At 49.4% G+C, this 16,312-nt stretch overlaps 1 protein-coding gene across 2 annotated transcripts in view; it reads left to right on the top strand.

Moving 5' to 3' along the window:
• Nucleotides 1-15,496, top strand: part of LOC100923423 (NACHT, LRR and PYD domains-containing protein 12) — a 38,136-nt gene extending 22,640 nt beyond the window's left edge. The window contains exons 9-11 of one of the 2 annotated variants that reach the window (XR_004233438.1): nucleotides 1,493-1,663; nucleotides 2,452-2,687; nucleotides 14,709-15,496. Coding sequence is in view for 1 of the 2 variants with exons in the window: in XM_012545812.3 (XP_012401266.2) it covers nucleotides 1,493-1,663; nucleotides 2,452-2,539 (259 nt within the window). In the remaining variant the exon portion in view is untranslated. Of the gene's footprint in view, nucleotides 1-1,492; nucleotides 1,664-2,451; nucleotides 5,362-14,708 lie in introns of those variants that run through there. The other variant, XM_012545812.3, reaches the window with a different exon arrangement.
• The last annotated feature ends 816 nt before the right edge of the window (nucleotides 15,497-16,312 follow it).

The raw sequence follows: 16,312 nt of genomic DNA, 5'->3' as shown, positions 1-16,312 counted from the left end.
ACCTTCCAGCTAAATATCCCCAGTGCCTCCAACTGATCCTCAGGTGGCAAAAGCCTGGCCTTCTTCCCCGCCTTGGCCGCTCTTCACTGGCTACTTTCCTCAAGGGCAGAGCTCGGAGCCGGGGCCTTCCGCGCCTTATTCCTGGAAGCGAGGCCACGTGGCTTTGTGGGGGTTGCCATATCCCCCCACTGGCTCACTACGGCCCCCAGATCCTCTTCAAACAGAGTGCTCAGGTGGCTCAGGGGAACTCTAAGGACAGCTCTGGGATGCTTATATTCTGTGGCTCGTGAGGTTTTATTCTCTGTTCAGGGCTCCCAACCAGGCTACTCCGGTGCCCCTTGGCACTATTCTGTCTCCTGGTCAGACCCACTTGCTCCCTGCGCCTGAGTCACCCCCTCTGTCTCCTACCTTCCCTAACCGCTCTCTGGGATGGTGCTGCCACTTTGTGGCCGATGCAGGGACGGCTGCGCCAACCCAGAATTCTGGCCAGTCAAGGGCGGGCTTTTATTTTTCTTTCAGTTATTTTCATCTGCCTTTATTTGTTTTTGTTCTGCTTTGTCTCCTTTTGTTTTTGTTTTTAGTTGTTTTTTTAGTTTAATTTTCCCCATTACATTCCCTGGGCTCCCAGGAGCCCCCCCCTCCCCAACGGCACCTCACTTATTGATCTTAGTTTGCCTGACCCCCTTGGACTGGGCTCAAATTCCAGCTTCTCCAGGAGGCCTCGCCTGCCCCCCCCCCCCCCCCCCCCCCCCCCCCCCCCCCCCCCCCCCCCCCCCCCCCCCCCCCCCGTGAACGCCTTTCCCTCTCAAAGGACCTTCCCCCACCCCACCCATCTAGTAGGAACAGTGATGGGCCTGGGGTCTCCTCCAAGGAGCTCCTTAAGGGAGGGGCTGCCTGTCCCCTTTCTAGGATTTCCCAGTGAAGAGGGGACCCCAGAATTCTGAAAATCCTTCGAGTTCCGGGGTCCCCTCTTCACCAGCACTTGGGGCAATGCCGCATACAGTAGGTGCCTCATAAATGCTTGTCTTGTTTGCTGAGTGCTGTGCTAAGGATCTCTTGGAGGCACAGGGTTTGGCTAAGGCCTCAACCCTCAGGATTGTGGCCTTGTGTGCCTTGTGACAAAGCACTCACACTTCGGTCTTTCACTTTATTACGGATTGAAGCGGACTTTTTAAAGTTTATTTTTCTTTTGGGTTTTTCTTTGGTGGGGGGCGTTCTCCTCGGACTTGTATGGAAATGTTTTGGGTAATTTCACATGTGCCTTCTCAATGGGAGTGGGGGGGGGGGCAGGGAGGAAGGGAGAGAATCTGGAACTCAGAGTTTTCAAGACAAATAAAAAATTGGATTTTGTGTAGAGAGAGGCCTGGCTTGGGAGCCAGCGGGACCTGAGGTCAAGGCCATAAAGAGCCCGAGGGACTCTGGGAAGCAGAGCCGGGTGTCTTTGCTGATCCAATCTCACAGACAAATAAGGTTCCCTCTGTCCTTTGCCCAGGCTGGACAGCTGTTCCCTGTCCGGGGCTGCCTGCGGGGACCTTGCTGCGGCCCTGGGGATCAACCAGACCCTGAGAGAGCTCTACCTCACCAACAACGCTCTGGGGGACGCAGGGGTGCAACTGCTGTGTGAGAGGCTGAGCCAGCCCAACTGCAGGCTCCGAACCTTGTGGTGAGAGCCCCCGGGATAGCGGGTGGGGGGACAGGCTGGAAAGGGGAAAGAGACGGGGACTCCTCAGCCTCCAGAAAGAGAGCTTAGGACATCCATGGAGTGTTAGAGCGGGGAGCGTCCTCCGAACAGGGGCTGTTAGAGGGAGGGTCCTCAGAAGAGGGGGAGTTAGAGAGGGAGGGCCCTCAGAACAGGGGGCATTGGAGCAGGGAGGGCCCTTGGGACAGGGGGCGTTGGAGTAGCAAGGGTCCTTAGAACATGGGATGTCAGGTCTGGGGGAAGGACCCAGGAACAGAGAATCCCAGAATGTGTTGAGGGGTCTCCTGCAGAGGGTGGGATGCCGCTTGGACTTGGTGACCTTTCAGGCTCCACCCAATTATAGAAATCTACTTTTATGTAATGGAGAGAGGTCTTCTGCTGCCGCCGCCCGTGTTTAGGGTGGAGGGGAAAGGGAAGCTGGGTGATGAGCCCCCGAAGAGATGCTGAGACCTAGCCTGGGGATTCTGTGATTGCCTGTCCCCGGGTGGGAGACTCCGTGGGTGTCCACTGGAGGGTCACAGCCATCAAATCAGACAGGCCACATGCAGCCCCCCGAGGATTTCTTTCTGCTCGGGAGTCACATTGGCCCCGAGGCTGGAGGAGACGGCTCTGGGCTCCCTCTTTTTCCAGAACACAGAGGGGAAGCTTCTCCAGGACAGTCCTCCAGAGGTATCGGGCCCGAGTCTCCAGGACCCTGAAAGCAGAGGCAGGTGGGGTGGGTGCCAACGCTCCGTCTCCTTGTGTCTCCGTAGGTTGTTTGGTACGGAACTGACGGAAGGGACCCAGCAGGCCCTGGCTGCCCTTCGAGGAGCCAAGCCACACCTGGACATCGGCTCCTGAGGAACTTGGCCAGGGATGGGGCCTCCCGGGCCCAGGACTCGTCGTCGCCCTGCAGGGAGGCCGCAGCTCACCTTGGGACCCCGCGGCACATCCCAAACTCTCCCAGCTTTCTCTTCTGACCAGACAACCCCGGCCAGCACTTCCACATGTGAGTCCATGAGTGACGGAGCCTCCCCCTCCTGGGTCTCAAGTGGGAGAAGATGGGCTTTGGGATGGCCGCCAATCCCAAGTGTTTCTGATCCTATGCAAGGGACTCTCGACTGTGTAAGAGATTGGAGGAGATGCCCTCGAGGTTTCTCTTGGCCCATCTGGGGGTTCTGCCAGGGATGCCCTGTGACCTTCCAGCTGTGGAAGTCGACTCCTCTGTGGACTGGGAGGATCTTAGAGGACCCCCCGTTTCTGTTGTAGCGAGGATCCCAGAAGCCTGGACTCTCTGGGATCTCCCCATCAGGGAGGGAGTCCCAGTGGAACGGCAAGCCTTCCTGAGTCAGTCTGAGGACATCGGGGACTCCGCCATCCTTGTGATGGGCTGGAGGGGACTCAGGTGACTTTAGTCACCAAGGGCAGCTGGACAGAGGCCAAAGGCACCAGGCTTTCCCGTGGGAGAGAGCATGTGGCCAAGTCCATCTAAGGAGGAAGAAATCGAAGAGTACCCATTGGTGGGGAGACAGCAAGGCCTGGGGAGTGGGCTTGGAGGCTGGGTCCTGCCAGTGAAGACCCCCTCGTCTCCTCTGTTTCGCTGCCTGGCTCCTCCAATCCCTACTTCCTGAGCAGCCCAGCCGGGTGTGGGGCCAGAACATCCCATTTCGGCCTCGCACCGAGAGGCTGAGGGACCTCCGGGGTGCACCCGTGAGCCAGAGATGGGCTCTGAAAGCCGGGCCTTCTGGCACCAGGTCCAGGGCTCCAGGCATTTCAGACTCTAGGATCCAGCTGCGGACTTTAGGGGGCCCCCAGAGAGGGCTTCAGTGCCCCCCAAGAAGAGCAGGAAGGACTCTGGATGGTGCACTGGGAAGAGGCCGAGGCTGAGAAATGGTGGGCAGAGAGGGAGGGCGACCTCAACGCAGCCAGACTGCCAGCACTCGGGAGAACTCAGCCCAATGAGATCATGAAGCACCTGGGATCTGGTAGATCCAGGAGAGGTGATCCCTCCCTTCGGGAGGATCCTCCACCTTCTACACCTCCAGTCAGAGCCCTGGCCATTGTCTCAGCTGATGGCTCCCTCCCAGCCGATGGCAGGCCCTTCTAATTCTCTGACAGACAAGCTAACCTGGTCAACATTTCAGACTGCATTTCCAGAGCGGGGCTCTCCCACTATCCCTCCGACTTCCCCTCGACTGTCCCAGGCCCTCCTAGCGACATCCTCAATGCCTTGTGCCCCATCTGGGGCCCAGGTCTTCCTCCTCACACCCCCCCCCCCAAACTCCTCATCCTCTCCTCTGGCCCTGCTCTCCCACCCCTTGGCACTTTGGGCCTGGGTTGGGCCAGCAGCTGCTGGGGGTCTGCCTGCCTGCCTTGGGCTCCCCACTCCAGCCACCCAGTCTTCCTCAGCTGCCAAAGGCATCATCACCCACCTCGACAACCCCGTGATCTCCGGGACCACAGCCAAAAGGCTGCTGACATTCAGAACTTTTATAGCCTTCCATCCCATGTTTTAATGACTTGTCACTCCAACAACTGTCTCTGGTAGGTCCCCTGCTGCCTTCTTCCCCACCCACACCATGTTCTCTTTGGCCTCCCTCTGGTCATCCCCCAGGCCTGACGTGCTCCCCCTTCCTCCTCCTCTCATCCCTGGCTTCCTTCCACCTTCTCAGGAAGCCTTTGCCTCTTATTTCCAATTAATCCCACATCTGGCTTATTTCTACCCATCTGTTGGTGTGCTGACCACTGTGAACTCCATGAGGGCCTTTATTTGGATCAGTGCTTGAACAAAATGTCCAGCACACAGTAGGTGCTCCATAAATACACACTGACTGGGAAAGCATGTGCGCAGATGAATCACCATAGGAGTGGGAAATCTGCAAAAGGAGCTTTGAAGTCTGCAAAGCCCTTCACAGATGCTCTAATTCCAGCCTCCCAGTAACCTGGGAGGGAAGTGCTATTAATATCCCCATTTCACAGATGATGAAGTAAAGATTGGGAGAGTGGAAGTGCCTTTCCCAGAGCCAAACAATGGGGGAGTGTTCAAAGCAGGATTTGAACCCATTTAGGGTTCTCTTGGCAAAAATACTGCAATGATTTGCCATTCCCTTCTCCAGCTCAGCTGAGGAAATGGATGTCAATGGGAAGAAGTAACTTGCCCACTCCGTGTCAGAGGTGGGATTCCCGATTTCAATTTCAAAGCCGGCACTCTATCCACTTTGCCACCAGATGCCCCTCCCTCCGAGGAACAGCCTTTTCATCAGTGCCTGTTGAATTAAATCCATCTAGAAGGGACCTCGAAACGCAAAACCGGAGTGTCAGGGCTCAGCAGCCCAAAAGCAATGGTTCCTCCTCTCCTTCCTCTGCTCTCCACTTGTGCGCGTGCAGGGGCTAAAGCCTTGGCTCACGTTCCAGGGTTAAAGGCTCATTCAAGTCATCCTCATTACAGCGGATCTCAGAAACTGGATGTATAGGATGGAAGCCACGTGTGCGTCAGATCGGGGAGAGGATAATATACATAAGATAGAAATACGGAACCATTCGAAGGAAAAAGGAAAAAATAATCGTTTTTAAAGGACTGGATCTGGGCATGTATATATAAAGTGTGCAGGAGGTGGAGTTGCAAAGTTGAACAGTAATAAAATTGCTCTGGGTCCCCTTCCACACTCCTTTTCCTATTGCTTAAATGTTTTAATGATGGTCTTCCCCCCCCCCCCATTATTACCCCCCTAACTCCTCTCTGCCCCGCTCCAGACTGCAAGTAGAAGCTCTTTCTTGTGGTAATACGGGTATTCAAGCACAGATCACCAAGAAAGCAAATGGGTGATGCATTTATTTAGCGCTTCCTGTATGCAAGCTCAGCCCATGTCACTGAGACTGCAAGTAGAGAAGGGAAGATTTTTCCGCCCAGCCCTCCCCACCTCCTCCTCTCTCTTCCCCTTCCTCAGGTCTTCCTTCTCTGCTGGGAAGCCACTGACTAGAGAGTATCGGGACCTTCACTGTACAGCTTGCATCTCTGTGCGATGATCCTCCGTTGAAATGTCAGCTTCTTGAGGCTGGGGACGGTCTTTCTTATTTGTTCAAATCCGTGTCCCCAAAACTTAACCCAGTGCCTAACCCACGAGAAGCCCACAGTGCTTCCCCTTTGTTGCTGTTGCTCCACGGATCTCTTTGTTTCTGCCTTTCTCTCTCCAGCTCTCCATCCATCCCTCCATCCGTCATGCGCTTAAAGTCCAATCTCACCATTGGGACAAAGTCTGAGGCCCCCACGCTCACTGGCTGGGGGGAGAGAGGCGGGCGCTCCTCGCCAAGTGGGCAGAATCACAGCATCTCTGCCCAAGTGGTGGGGACCGGCTCGGCACAGCGCCAAGCGCACAGTAGGTCCGACGGAGGGGGCACTCACTTTCCCCGGGGTCACATCAGGAGGAGAACTCCGCCATCGTCAGGCGAGGGGCGAGTGGCCTCCGGCCGCTGGGGTCAAGCAGAGTCCCGCTCCCTTGTAGGTTTGGGGCCCTCGAAGGCCCCCTTTACAGATGGGGAAACTGAGGTCCGGGCAGGACACGTGACTACGTGGACGTCAAGCCTCCTTGCTCTCCTCTCTTCCCCTCCCTCCCACACTCCTCCTATCATTCTTTCCTTCTTTACTCCTGGCCTCAGTTTACTCTTTTCTCCATCCGGCCGGCCCCTCAACTTGCCCTGCGTAAAACGGGAAGGCTGGACTTATCGGGACCTCCCTCTCACTCCTCCCCCAAGGATGCTGCCGGAGCAGGACTACATTTCCCAGAATACTGCGGGGCAACAGTATTTCCGGGATGGTGTTGCTATGACGAATGCTTGGGGCGGGGCCTGGATGGAGAACATGTGCTGATTGGCTAGCTGTTTCTCGGCCTCGAGATTCTTCTCCCAGAAGGAGAAGCCTTTGGTCAGTTACCCGGGCACGTGTGTGCGGGCACGTGTGCGCAGGCACGCGCCTGGGCGTGGGTCGGCGCTGGTTTTGCAACTGCCTCGGGCCGCGTGTTTGCCTCCATGTCCTCCTCTGTAAGATGAGCTAGAGCAGCAAACAACAGTGGAGGTGGGTGCTATCTCCCCATTTCACAGATAAGGAAACTGAGGCAAAGAGACGACGTGACTTGGCCAGATCCGTGTGAACCTTGAATCTAGCCCCCCCCTGGTGCATTAAGCCGCAGTAGCATCGGGTCACGTTTTCCCCATCGTCTCCACAAGAAGGGCACAAAAGCCCGTCAGGTACAGTCTAGGAAAACTTCCATAGCAACCTCCTCTCTGGGACAAAAAGACCTGCCCCAAGTAGCCACTACAGAGATCGCTCATAGAAAGCAGAATTATGTATTAGGCTCTCGAGAACCCGACGCCATCCTGGCCAGGGCCGAAGCCACAGCGGGGCAGGGCCACTCTCTTGAAAATCGCCGCAATTCTTATACGGTTCAGACAAAGAAACCCCAAATCCCGCCCTCTATATGTTGTGCTTGGTCACATAAACCTTTATTCCCCCATTTGGTCGGTGGGATGCAGCAGACAAGGTGATAAACAGCTTCTGTCGTAATCCCTTCTTTGGGGTGCAGTGCAGATCAGGCCTCATCTAAAATCACGTGACTGGGGCCGATGGGCCTGATCTACTTTAACTTTAACAGTCTCTGATCAATATGTGCTTAATCTGTAAGTTCTTCACCTTTTTCCCACACAATCCCCCCTGTTATTCATAAATATACACACACACACACACACACACACACATATATATGTATGTTTCCTCATGAAGAACTAACATTGTGGCTAAACTCAATTACGATCTCTACACATTGCTTGTTAATCTCCTCATCTGGATCATCCCCTGCTACTGTCTTCCATCCCTCTTTCTGTCCTTTTAATGGCATCCTCTGTCTGTAAGATTCTTGACAGTGAGCTTTAAACTACACTCGTTACCAATGTAATCATACAGAGTAAACATAGCGGGGACAGAATAATACCCGATTGCCATGTCTGTACCATGAGAGCTGTTTCCACCAGCCACCATCAAACACCAAGAGCACCAGCCATTTGTGAAGGGAGGTTTCCAAACCTGTACAGGCACATAAACTATCCTGCGAACGCCCTTAGTCATTTCTTTTACTACTTGTCCTTTGTCATCAATTTGCATGCAACAGGTGGACAGGTTTTGTTTCTCACAGAGCCCTCCTTCCTCTGCTAACAGATAATCTAAAATATGTTATAAAACCACTGCTCTTGTGTGGGTGGCTTGATCAGTTAATAGATTAAGGGCCTGAGCAGTTTGGTTAGTTGTTACCTCTAAGACTGCTTGCAGTTGAATTAATCTGTTCAATATATGTATTGGTGTCCAATACCCCCAACCACCATCTTGGGCCCATGTCGCCGGTCCGTATTCCTTGATAATCTGTGCTGGGGGCCAGGCATCTCCCCACCCATTAACATCACCGGTTTGAATAGATTATGGGGTGTTTGACAAATAGGCTTCAACTAAATTCCTTCAAACATCCCTCAATACCCCCCAATGAATGCTGGTGGACACAATGAAACACTGACCCATCATCACAAACAATATTTGACTTGCTCCATCTGTTTCTATATTCACTACAATCTATAATATCTACCCTCTGTGGTCGACTAGTGAAGGTCCATTCACACTTACCCTGTCCCATCCATAGCCCTGCCCCTGTTTGATTTAGGCAATGCCCCAATAAGGTGCCCCAGATCAATATCACTATCAGGATTTCACATGCACAGTTCATCAGTTCCTTTTAGTGTTTGTCTCAGCTCTTTCTCTGGACTCAGTTTGGAAGTCCACACCCTTGGAGCATCCACCAGTCCTTTAATTCTGGTGTGCTGATTCCACCCTCTTTCCTGTGTAGCACTGTTGTATCTGATGTCAGGAATATCTGGAACACTCCTTCCCAGCTCGGGATCAGCTTGTCCTCCTTCTACGTCTGAACCAGGACCCAGTCTCCAAGCTAGAACTTAATGCACCATGAATCCTGAGGGAGGAGTGTGAGCAATAAGCCCTTTTAGTTGCAATGCTTTCAGATGTTGCAGTACAGACATGACATATTTTCTTAAAAATAAATCCTTGGTTTCAAATATTGGATTCAAGGAAGAATTTTGAATCCCTTTTGGATAAGGGTGACCATACAATAATTCATAAGGTGATAATCCCACATCCCTTCAGGGTTTGGGTCTAATTCTTAGGTAAGGGGAAGGTACTTGGTCCAGGGCAATTGTGTCTCTAACACCAATATAGTCAGTTGCTGTTTAATTTCCTTATTCATCCTTTCCACTTTTATCTGATGAGGGCAGATGTCATGGGATATGTAAGTCCCAGGATATTTCTAGAGCTTGGGCAACAGATTGGAAGATTTTAACCATGAAATGGGTGCCTTGGTCCAAATCTACCTGCTCTACCAACCCATATCCTGGAATGATATGCTCAAGGAGTACTTTTACAACTGCTGAAGCAGTTGCCCAGGCAAGGGCCCATGGCCTCCACCCATGAGGTCAGATGGTCTGCTATGACCAACAGTTATTTGAGATGCCCCATTGATGGCAGCTTGGTAAAGTCCACCTGTATGCTTTGGAAAGGCCTGATACCAGGGGGCCTTCCTCCTTTTGGACTTGTCATTGGGCCGCCCTATTCCTCCTTTGACAGACAGGACACTGCTGACCAGTTGCCTGTTATTGTGTACAAACCCCGTTGCCACCAACTTAGCACCACATCACACAGGTTTTGGACACCCCGTTGACTGCCCTGATGTAAATGTTGGAGTACATGTCCCATACTCGCTGTGGTCAGTACTTCTCTGCTCTCAAGGAAGAGTCAGTACCCCTCTTTATCCTCCTGAGCACCAAGGCTTTGGATTTCCTGCTTCTCTTATGGGATAAGGGAAAGTGGAGGCATTGGAGGCAGAAATGCCAGAATTAGCACCATCATCTTCTCCAGACTCACAGATTCCTCTTCTCCAGCCCGTTTTGCCTCCTCATCCGCAAAGCACTTTCCCATTGCCTCAAATGAATCTTTTCTTTGGTGACCCTGCACATGAATCACTGCAATGTTCTTAGGTAACATAAGATTAGTCAAAATTTCAATGACCAATGCCCTGTGTGCCAGTTCCTTCCCTTTTCTGTTTCTATTCCTTCTTTCAAGTAATTTACAGAATCTAATTTCTTTTCCCCTTCACTTATACAATGACCTAAATATTTTACCTCATGTTTCACAAATTGCAATTTGTTTTAAATTCTCAATCCCTGTGCTTCTAAATCATTTAACAAACTTGGACAAGGTCACTCGTTTTCCTTCCTGCCACAAGAGGATCATCTACATATTGTAAGACTTTTAATAGTAAGAAAGTTATCCCAGACTGTTCACACAATTCTTATATACCCAAGTAGATGTTCCATAAATTGAATATTATACCAATCATTTTGCTTTTAAAATACTCAATACACAGGAAAGTCCCAAACTACATATTGACCATGTCAAAAACATTTTCAAAAGGACAAAGGCAAAAACTATTATCCTTGGAGTCCCTTTAAATAATTGGCATCAATACAGTTAATTAAAACTTCATTTTTTTTCATAAAAGAATCTGAAAAGTTCTTAAAAACATCAATTAAACTTTTTGAATAACTCTTTCAAACTATAGATCACATTTATGATCATATTCCTTAAACAAGAAAACCATTATTTATCAATGAAACAAATATTCAGTCAATTAACCAAACCACTACAGAAAATGACTGGAATGCATTTGGTACAGGGGAAAGAGGAGAGGATTCTATGTGGCCACCCTTCCCCGCCTCCTGCACTCCTGGACAAAAGATTCCCTCCTGTTTCTCCACTCAATTTCCTACATGGGAATCCTTCTCAAGATTTAGGCAGTTTATTTCCTTTCTTTTTCTAACTGATTCTTTCTTGATATCATTCAGGCTCTCAATTTGCTCCTACAAATCAATCCTTCATAAATCTCCTGCATTCTTCTTTCCAGTTCCCTTCGTAACTTTTAAGATTCACAATATAGTGAATAACTAGAAAAACTCCATAAAGCATAATTTACAATGTTAACAAATTACCCAATATGTTTCAGAAGGTAACATACTGAATTAAACTGAATACAGCTGTTTTTAAAAGTTTTCTTTCTTTCTTTCTTTTTTCTGGCAGATTTCTTCTCACAGCAATTAGCAGCTCTCTTTTATCTGTTCAAGCAGCTTTTATGGCTCAGCCCAGGCTGTTTGAATTTTATTGCTCTTTCCCTTTAATCCTACTAGCACACTGCTTTTTTTTCTGCCATTACTAAAATAGATAATTTTTTTTTCTTTAGTAATAAAGGTATCAATATTCAAACAAATTCCAAGATCTTTTACTCAGAGTAAACAAATCTAGCATGCAAAGGCAATGCAAAATTATTACCCACAATTTCAGAATCATCTTAAAAATCTCCTGCCTGAGTTTTGATCAGATAAGGTTTTTGTTGCCCTTTACTCTAACAGGCTCTGAAAACTCTTCAGCCCAGTTTTTCCTTACTTACAGACTAGTACCTCAGGTGAAAAAGTTTAAAATCACAAGCAAATTTTATACTAAGTAACATTAAAATGACCAATTCCCAAATTTCTTAATCATGGTTCTTAAAACTTAACAGAGCTTTTAAATCAACAAAACAGATTAGGGTTTGTTTCACCTTGAACATTCTTTCCTCCCAGAATCCAAATGGAGCTTCTCTAAACTTCCAAGTCCCTTTAATGCATCTCTCTACCTTCACAGAGAATGCCTAGATATTCCATGATTTAAGACCAATATATTCTGAAGCACTCTGAAAGCATTACTACTCTGAATGAATTCCAACTCCCAACAATTCACCCTGATATTTTCTAAGTCTGCAACACAGAGGCTGAATTCTTATTTCTTATGAACTTGCTAACTTTTTAACACGGAACACAAAACAAACAGACATACACACATAGACAGATGCAGAGCTCTGTTTTCACCTTTTGCATTTCCTTTTATCCTTTTATACCTAGCTACCATCCTGACAAATTCTTGGACTGCTTCTATCCCATTACTAGCACTCACCCTCACGATCACAGTCATCCGAGAACCTATTCAGGGAGTCCTTTTCCTTGGGGTCAACAGCAGTCCCCACCAAAAACAAATTTAGGAGAGCTAATCCCTTGGGGTCTCCTCTGACCCAGCCAATGGACCCCCAGACTTATCCCTGAAAGCATGCCTCGAATTACACATGTAAATCTTCCAGGCTGCATTGCCGGCCATCAGGACTCTACTTCCTTCTTGAGTCTTCAGTTCCGCTTTCCACTGAATACTTCTGCCTGGGGCCATTGTCTAAGAGAGAGGGAGGCTGCACACCCAGAGCCAGAGACCATGGAGAAAACTGCTCTGTGCGTGCCTGTCCCTGTCTGGGGTGCACACAGCCATCTCCCTCAAAGACCCCATCCCGGATGAGCCCCCAACTGTTTGAGACAAAAAGACCTACCTAGAGTGACTATTACAGAGATCACTCATAGAAAGCACAATTATTTATTAGAATCTCTAGAAACGGACCCCATCCTGGTCTGTGAGCCAAATTCACAGCAGGACAAATCCACTCCCTTGAAAATCTTCACAGCTTTTATACATTTCAATTAAAGAAGCTCCAAAATCCCACCCTCTATATGGTGTGATTGGTCACATAAACCTCTGTTCCCCTATTTGGTCAGTGGGATGCAGCAGACAAGGTAATTTACAGCTTCTGCCAGTAATCTCTTCTTTGGACAATGGAATGCAGTCCAGGCCTTATCTAAAATCACGTCACTGGGGCCTACAGGCCTGATCTACTTTAACTAACAGTCTCTGATCAATATGTGCCTAATCTGTAAGTTTAACCTTTCCACACACCCCTGTCCCCTCCTTTAGTAATCTTGGTTTCCTTTTTTAACTAATAATATTATAAATAATATTCCATATTACCACATATACCACAACTTATTCAGCTGTTCTCCAACTGATGGGCAGCCAGCCACTCAGTTTACAACTGCCAGGTTAGTTCTTTGGAATCATTGTTTCCCTTTCTAGAAGGAAGCATCCCTTTAATTTTCTATTCTGGAAAGTTCCCAGAAGTCACAATCATTGGCTCATTCTTGCAGAATCCTTTTGAAAACCAGGACGTTTGTCTGTCTCCTGTGTCCCCTTCTCCCATTTTCCACAGTCTTGCCAACACTCGATCCAAAGAGATCTTAAAGGGGCAGCACTGGGCTGATTCTAGGGCTGGAGTGGGGATCAATGTAAAATCTTCCCTTCTGGCTCAAGAAATCATGTTGCAAGTACACTGCTGGGACTTTGTGGTCAGACAGTAGCTATTTGGAGAGCCCCTGGGGTCTGAGTAGACCACAGACTCGGGAAGAATCAACAGTTTGGGATGCCGCAACCGAATACGTGGGGGACAATGCCCCTTTCCCCCCCACGGAGGGGAAAGTGTCCTTCTGTCCTCTGCCTCATCAGAACTCCAGAGGGAATGTTGCACTCAAGCCTGGACCCCCAGGGAAGCAACCTTCCTGCCATAGAGTGGCCTTCTGAGGCATTACCTGGGGCTGGTGGTGAGGCTCTGGGATCATCCAGGCAGGGGCTTCTCATGTTGGAGAGCACCCCTATTTTATGGCCTGAGGCTTGCCCCAAGTCTCGCAAGTGCTCACAGCAGGATTTGATGGCTAGCCCAGTTTTGGACATGGCCTCGGCCCAAGAGGTGTGACTGGCCCCAGGACCTTAGGGGAAGCTAGGGCTGCCAGAGCCAACTTGAGAATCACCAGCAGGGGATAATGAAGGAAGCTTCAAGGTCTTCCCAAGCAGCAGCAAGAGGGGAGAAGGCCCAGACAGTCCTGGGGGGCACCCGTGTTACTGGGAGTCGGCAGAGGAGGAGTGGCCAGGCAGGTGGGAGGAGAACCAGAGGGAGCCTCGAGGGAGATCAGAGGTCCTACAGTAGCTGGAAGGTGGAGGCTTGGGAAGGCCCCAGAATCCAGAGGGAGAAGAGGGTGATGGAAGGGGCAGAAGTAAGGGAGTTGAAGAGATTGAGAAGCCAGGAGTCGGAGTTGAGCTAGAAGCAAAGAACTAGCAACAAAAGCTCTCAGAACCAAGGAAAAACAGGCTATTTTGGAAGAGACAATAAAGAACTACTTTAACAGCTGGCTGCATTGGAGATTATTATTACTTTGAATTGAAACTAAGGCTGCCCAGAAAACCTTCCCAAGAAACCTGCCCCCAGAGAGAACGATCATATATTTGAGAAAAGAGAACATTATATTTTGGCCCCACGTTGGGTACCAAAATATAATGTTTCTCTGGGAGAGCAGGTTTCTCAGGGGGGCTTCTGGAGGCAGCCTTAGTTTCAGTTAAAAGTAATAATCACCTCAAATGCAGCCAGGAGTTAAAGTCCAGACCTTTATTGTCTCTTCCAAAATAGCCCAGTTAATTTTCTTAGAGGTCTAGCTCCCTCCTTGGTTCCGAGAGCTCTTGCAGCTTGTCTGCCAGCTTCAGGCTCCAGCTCTCTCTGAATCTTGGTTCTGAATCTCCTGACTGAATTCTGGCTCTCAATCTCTTTAACTCCCTTACTTCTGATTCCAGGAGCTCCTTATATATGATCTCTTAAAGGTGTGAACCCAAAGGTTGACTCCTCCTCTGAGAGAGTGGGATTGTGGGTTTCTGACTTGTGAATCTACCAAACTTGTGAACTCTAATGTGTGAACTAGTGTGTGAACTCTCAAAGGTATAAACTTAAGCATTGTTTCTATCAATTCTAGTGACTTAACACCTTATTTCAAGTTCTGGCTCATAACATCTTCCTAGTTGTGTGAGCCTGTGCAAGTCATTTACATTTCCTGCTGTGCAGACTAAATGAGATACTATTTGTAAAGGGCTTAGCTTGGTGCCTGGCACACAGTAGGTACTCTAAAAATGCTAACTAGCTATCAGCATCAGCATTATGATTACTTTTACTCTTATCGTTCTTATTTCTTGTTTCAGATTGCAAGACTTCACCTGAGACTAAAGAGCCCAATTTCACCAAAGGAGAAGCACAGAAGGTGGTATTGGAGGGACCCAGCAGGGCTGTTGACCAGGAGCCTAAGTGTGGGATAGCCTTGAACATGGAAGCCAATCCTTGGCCCTTCCCAGAGTAGATCTCTTTTCCTGGAATGAGATTTCATCCCAGTGGCCCTCCTCCACGAGCGGCCTATGGCCTATGAGATGAGCTGGAGAGACATGTCCATCTGCGGTCCAACCCAGTAATGTGTGGGCAGAGTCCCATGGGAGAGACTTTTCGAGGGCGAGACACCAGAGCTGTGCCAAAGTCAAGTTGCACATGTGTGACGTGTGTGGGAAGTCAGCGTCTGACCTTGGCGAGAATCCACCTTGGTGGGAAGCCCTATCGGAGCAGTGAGCGTGGCAAGGTCTTCGGGCAAGGATTCAGCCCTGGAGAATTCATGCCAGAGAGAAGCCTCATCTGTGGATCCAGTGTGGGAGGGCCTTTAACTGGAGCTCGGTCCTCATTCAGCACTGATGGACCAGCGCTGGGGAGCAGCCTTCCCAGTGTGCTAAACCAGCAAAGCTTTGGATCACAGTGAGAACTCACACCTCTGAATGGAGGTGCTCAGGACCCAGGAAGGAGCCCTGGGCATTTGGTGGAATTGTGAGACAGCAGCGTGCAGGGCTAGAACCAAAGGACAGTCCCGAGGAGAGTGCCTGCCTCACACCCTCCATTGCTCAGTGAGAAAATTCATGTTAAAATATAATGAGTTTTTAATATCCTTCAAGATGTTTGTTCTTATTATCCTTCTTTGCAAAGGGGGCAGCTGAGTCTAGGCCTGTAACCAGGCGGCATGGTGCCCCTAACAGTCAGGAAAGCTGCCCCTGCCATTTGCCAGCTTTGTGGCCTGTGGGTGTCAACGCTTTCTGCCTCAGCACCCTGTGAAAAGATGTGAGAATTGAATGAGATCCTGTTGAAAGCCCTTTGCAAACTTTAAAGCACCATATGAATGCAGGTTAACCCAGAACCCTAGGGCTGGAAGGGACCTACATAAGAGGGCTCAATCCAAACAGTACCTTGGCTAGAATCCCCTGCCCTGTATCCTGACAAGCAGCCCTGCGTTTTCTGGAAGGCCCCCACCCCCATCCTCCAGTGATGGGTCTGACAATACTATATCCTATTATCTCTCCAGCTTGATCTCCATATTCTAAATTCTGATATTTGGTGCTTCCCTAGTCCTATGTAATGAGACCCATCACCAATTCTCTCCATTCCCTCCCGTGCCTGTTCAAGGTGGCAAAATGACTGGGAATTTCCAGAGTCTACACCAGCTGTGTTCAACCTTCCATACCTCCCTTAGCTTTGGGAAGGCTTAGCACCAGAGCTGGCCACAAGATGATGACATTCGACTCTAGCACCTCATAAAGAACTGGTTGCTAAGACAAAAAAGAGGTTGGGAAGTAAGATAGAAAGAGAGGGCATAATATGGAATACTTACCAAGGGGAACTATAACTGGGTTCCTTACCATTCTCCAGGTACTTGGACGTCTCTGAAGCAGCTCCCTCCAGCTGTTCTCTTTCCCCACAGAGCACCCGACACACC

This window comes from Sarcophilus harrisii, chromosome 3, assembly GCF_902635505.1.
Source record: "Sarcophilus harrisii chromosome 3, mSarHar1.11, whole genome shotgun sequence".
Lineage (NCBI taxonomy): Eukaryota > Metazoa > Chordata > Mammalia > Dasyuromorphia > Dasyuridae > Sarcophilus > Sarcophilus harrisii.
The sequence above is the reverse complement of the archived record's forward strand: the minus strand, read 5'-3'. Positions and strand labels throughout refer to the sequence as shown.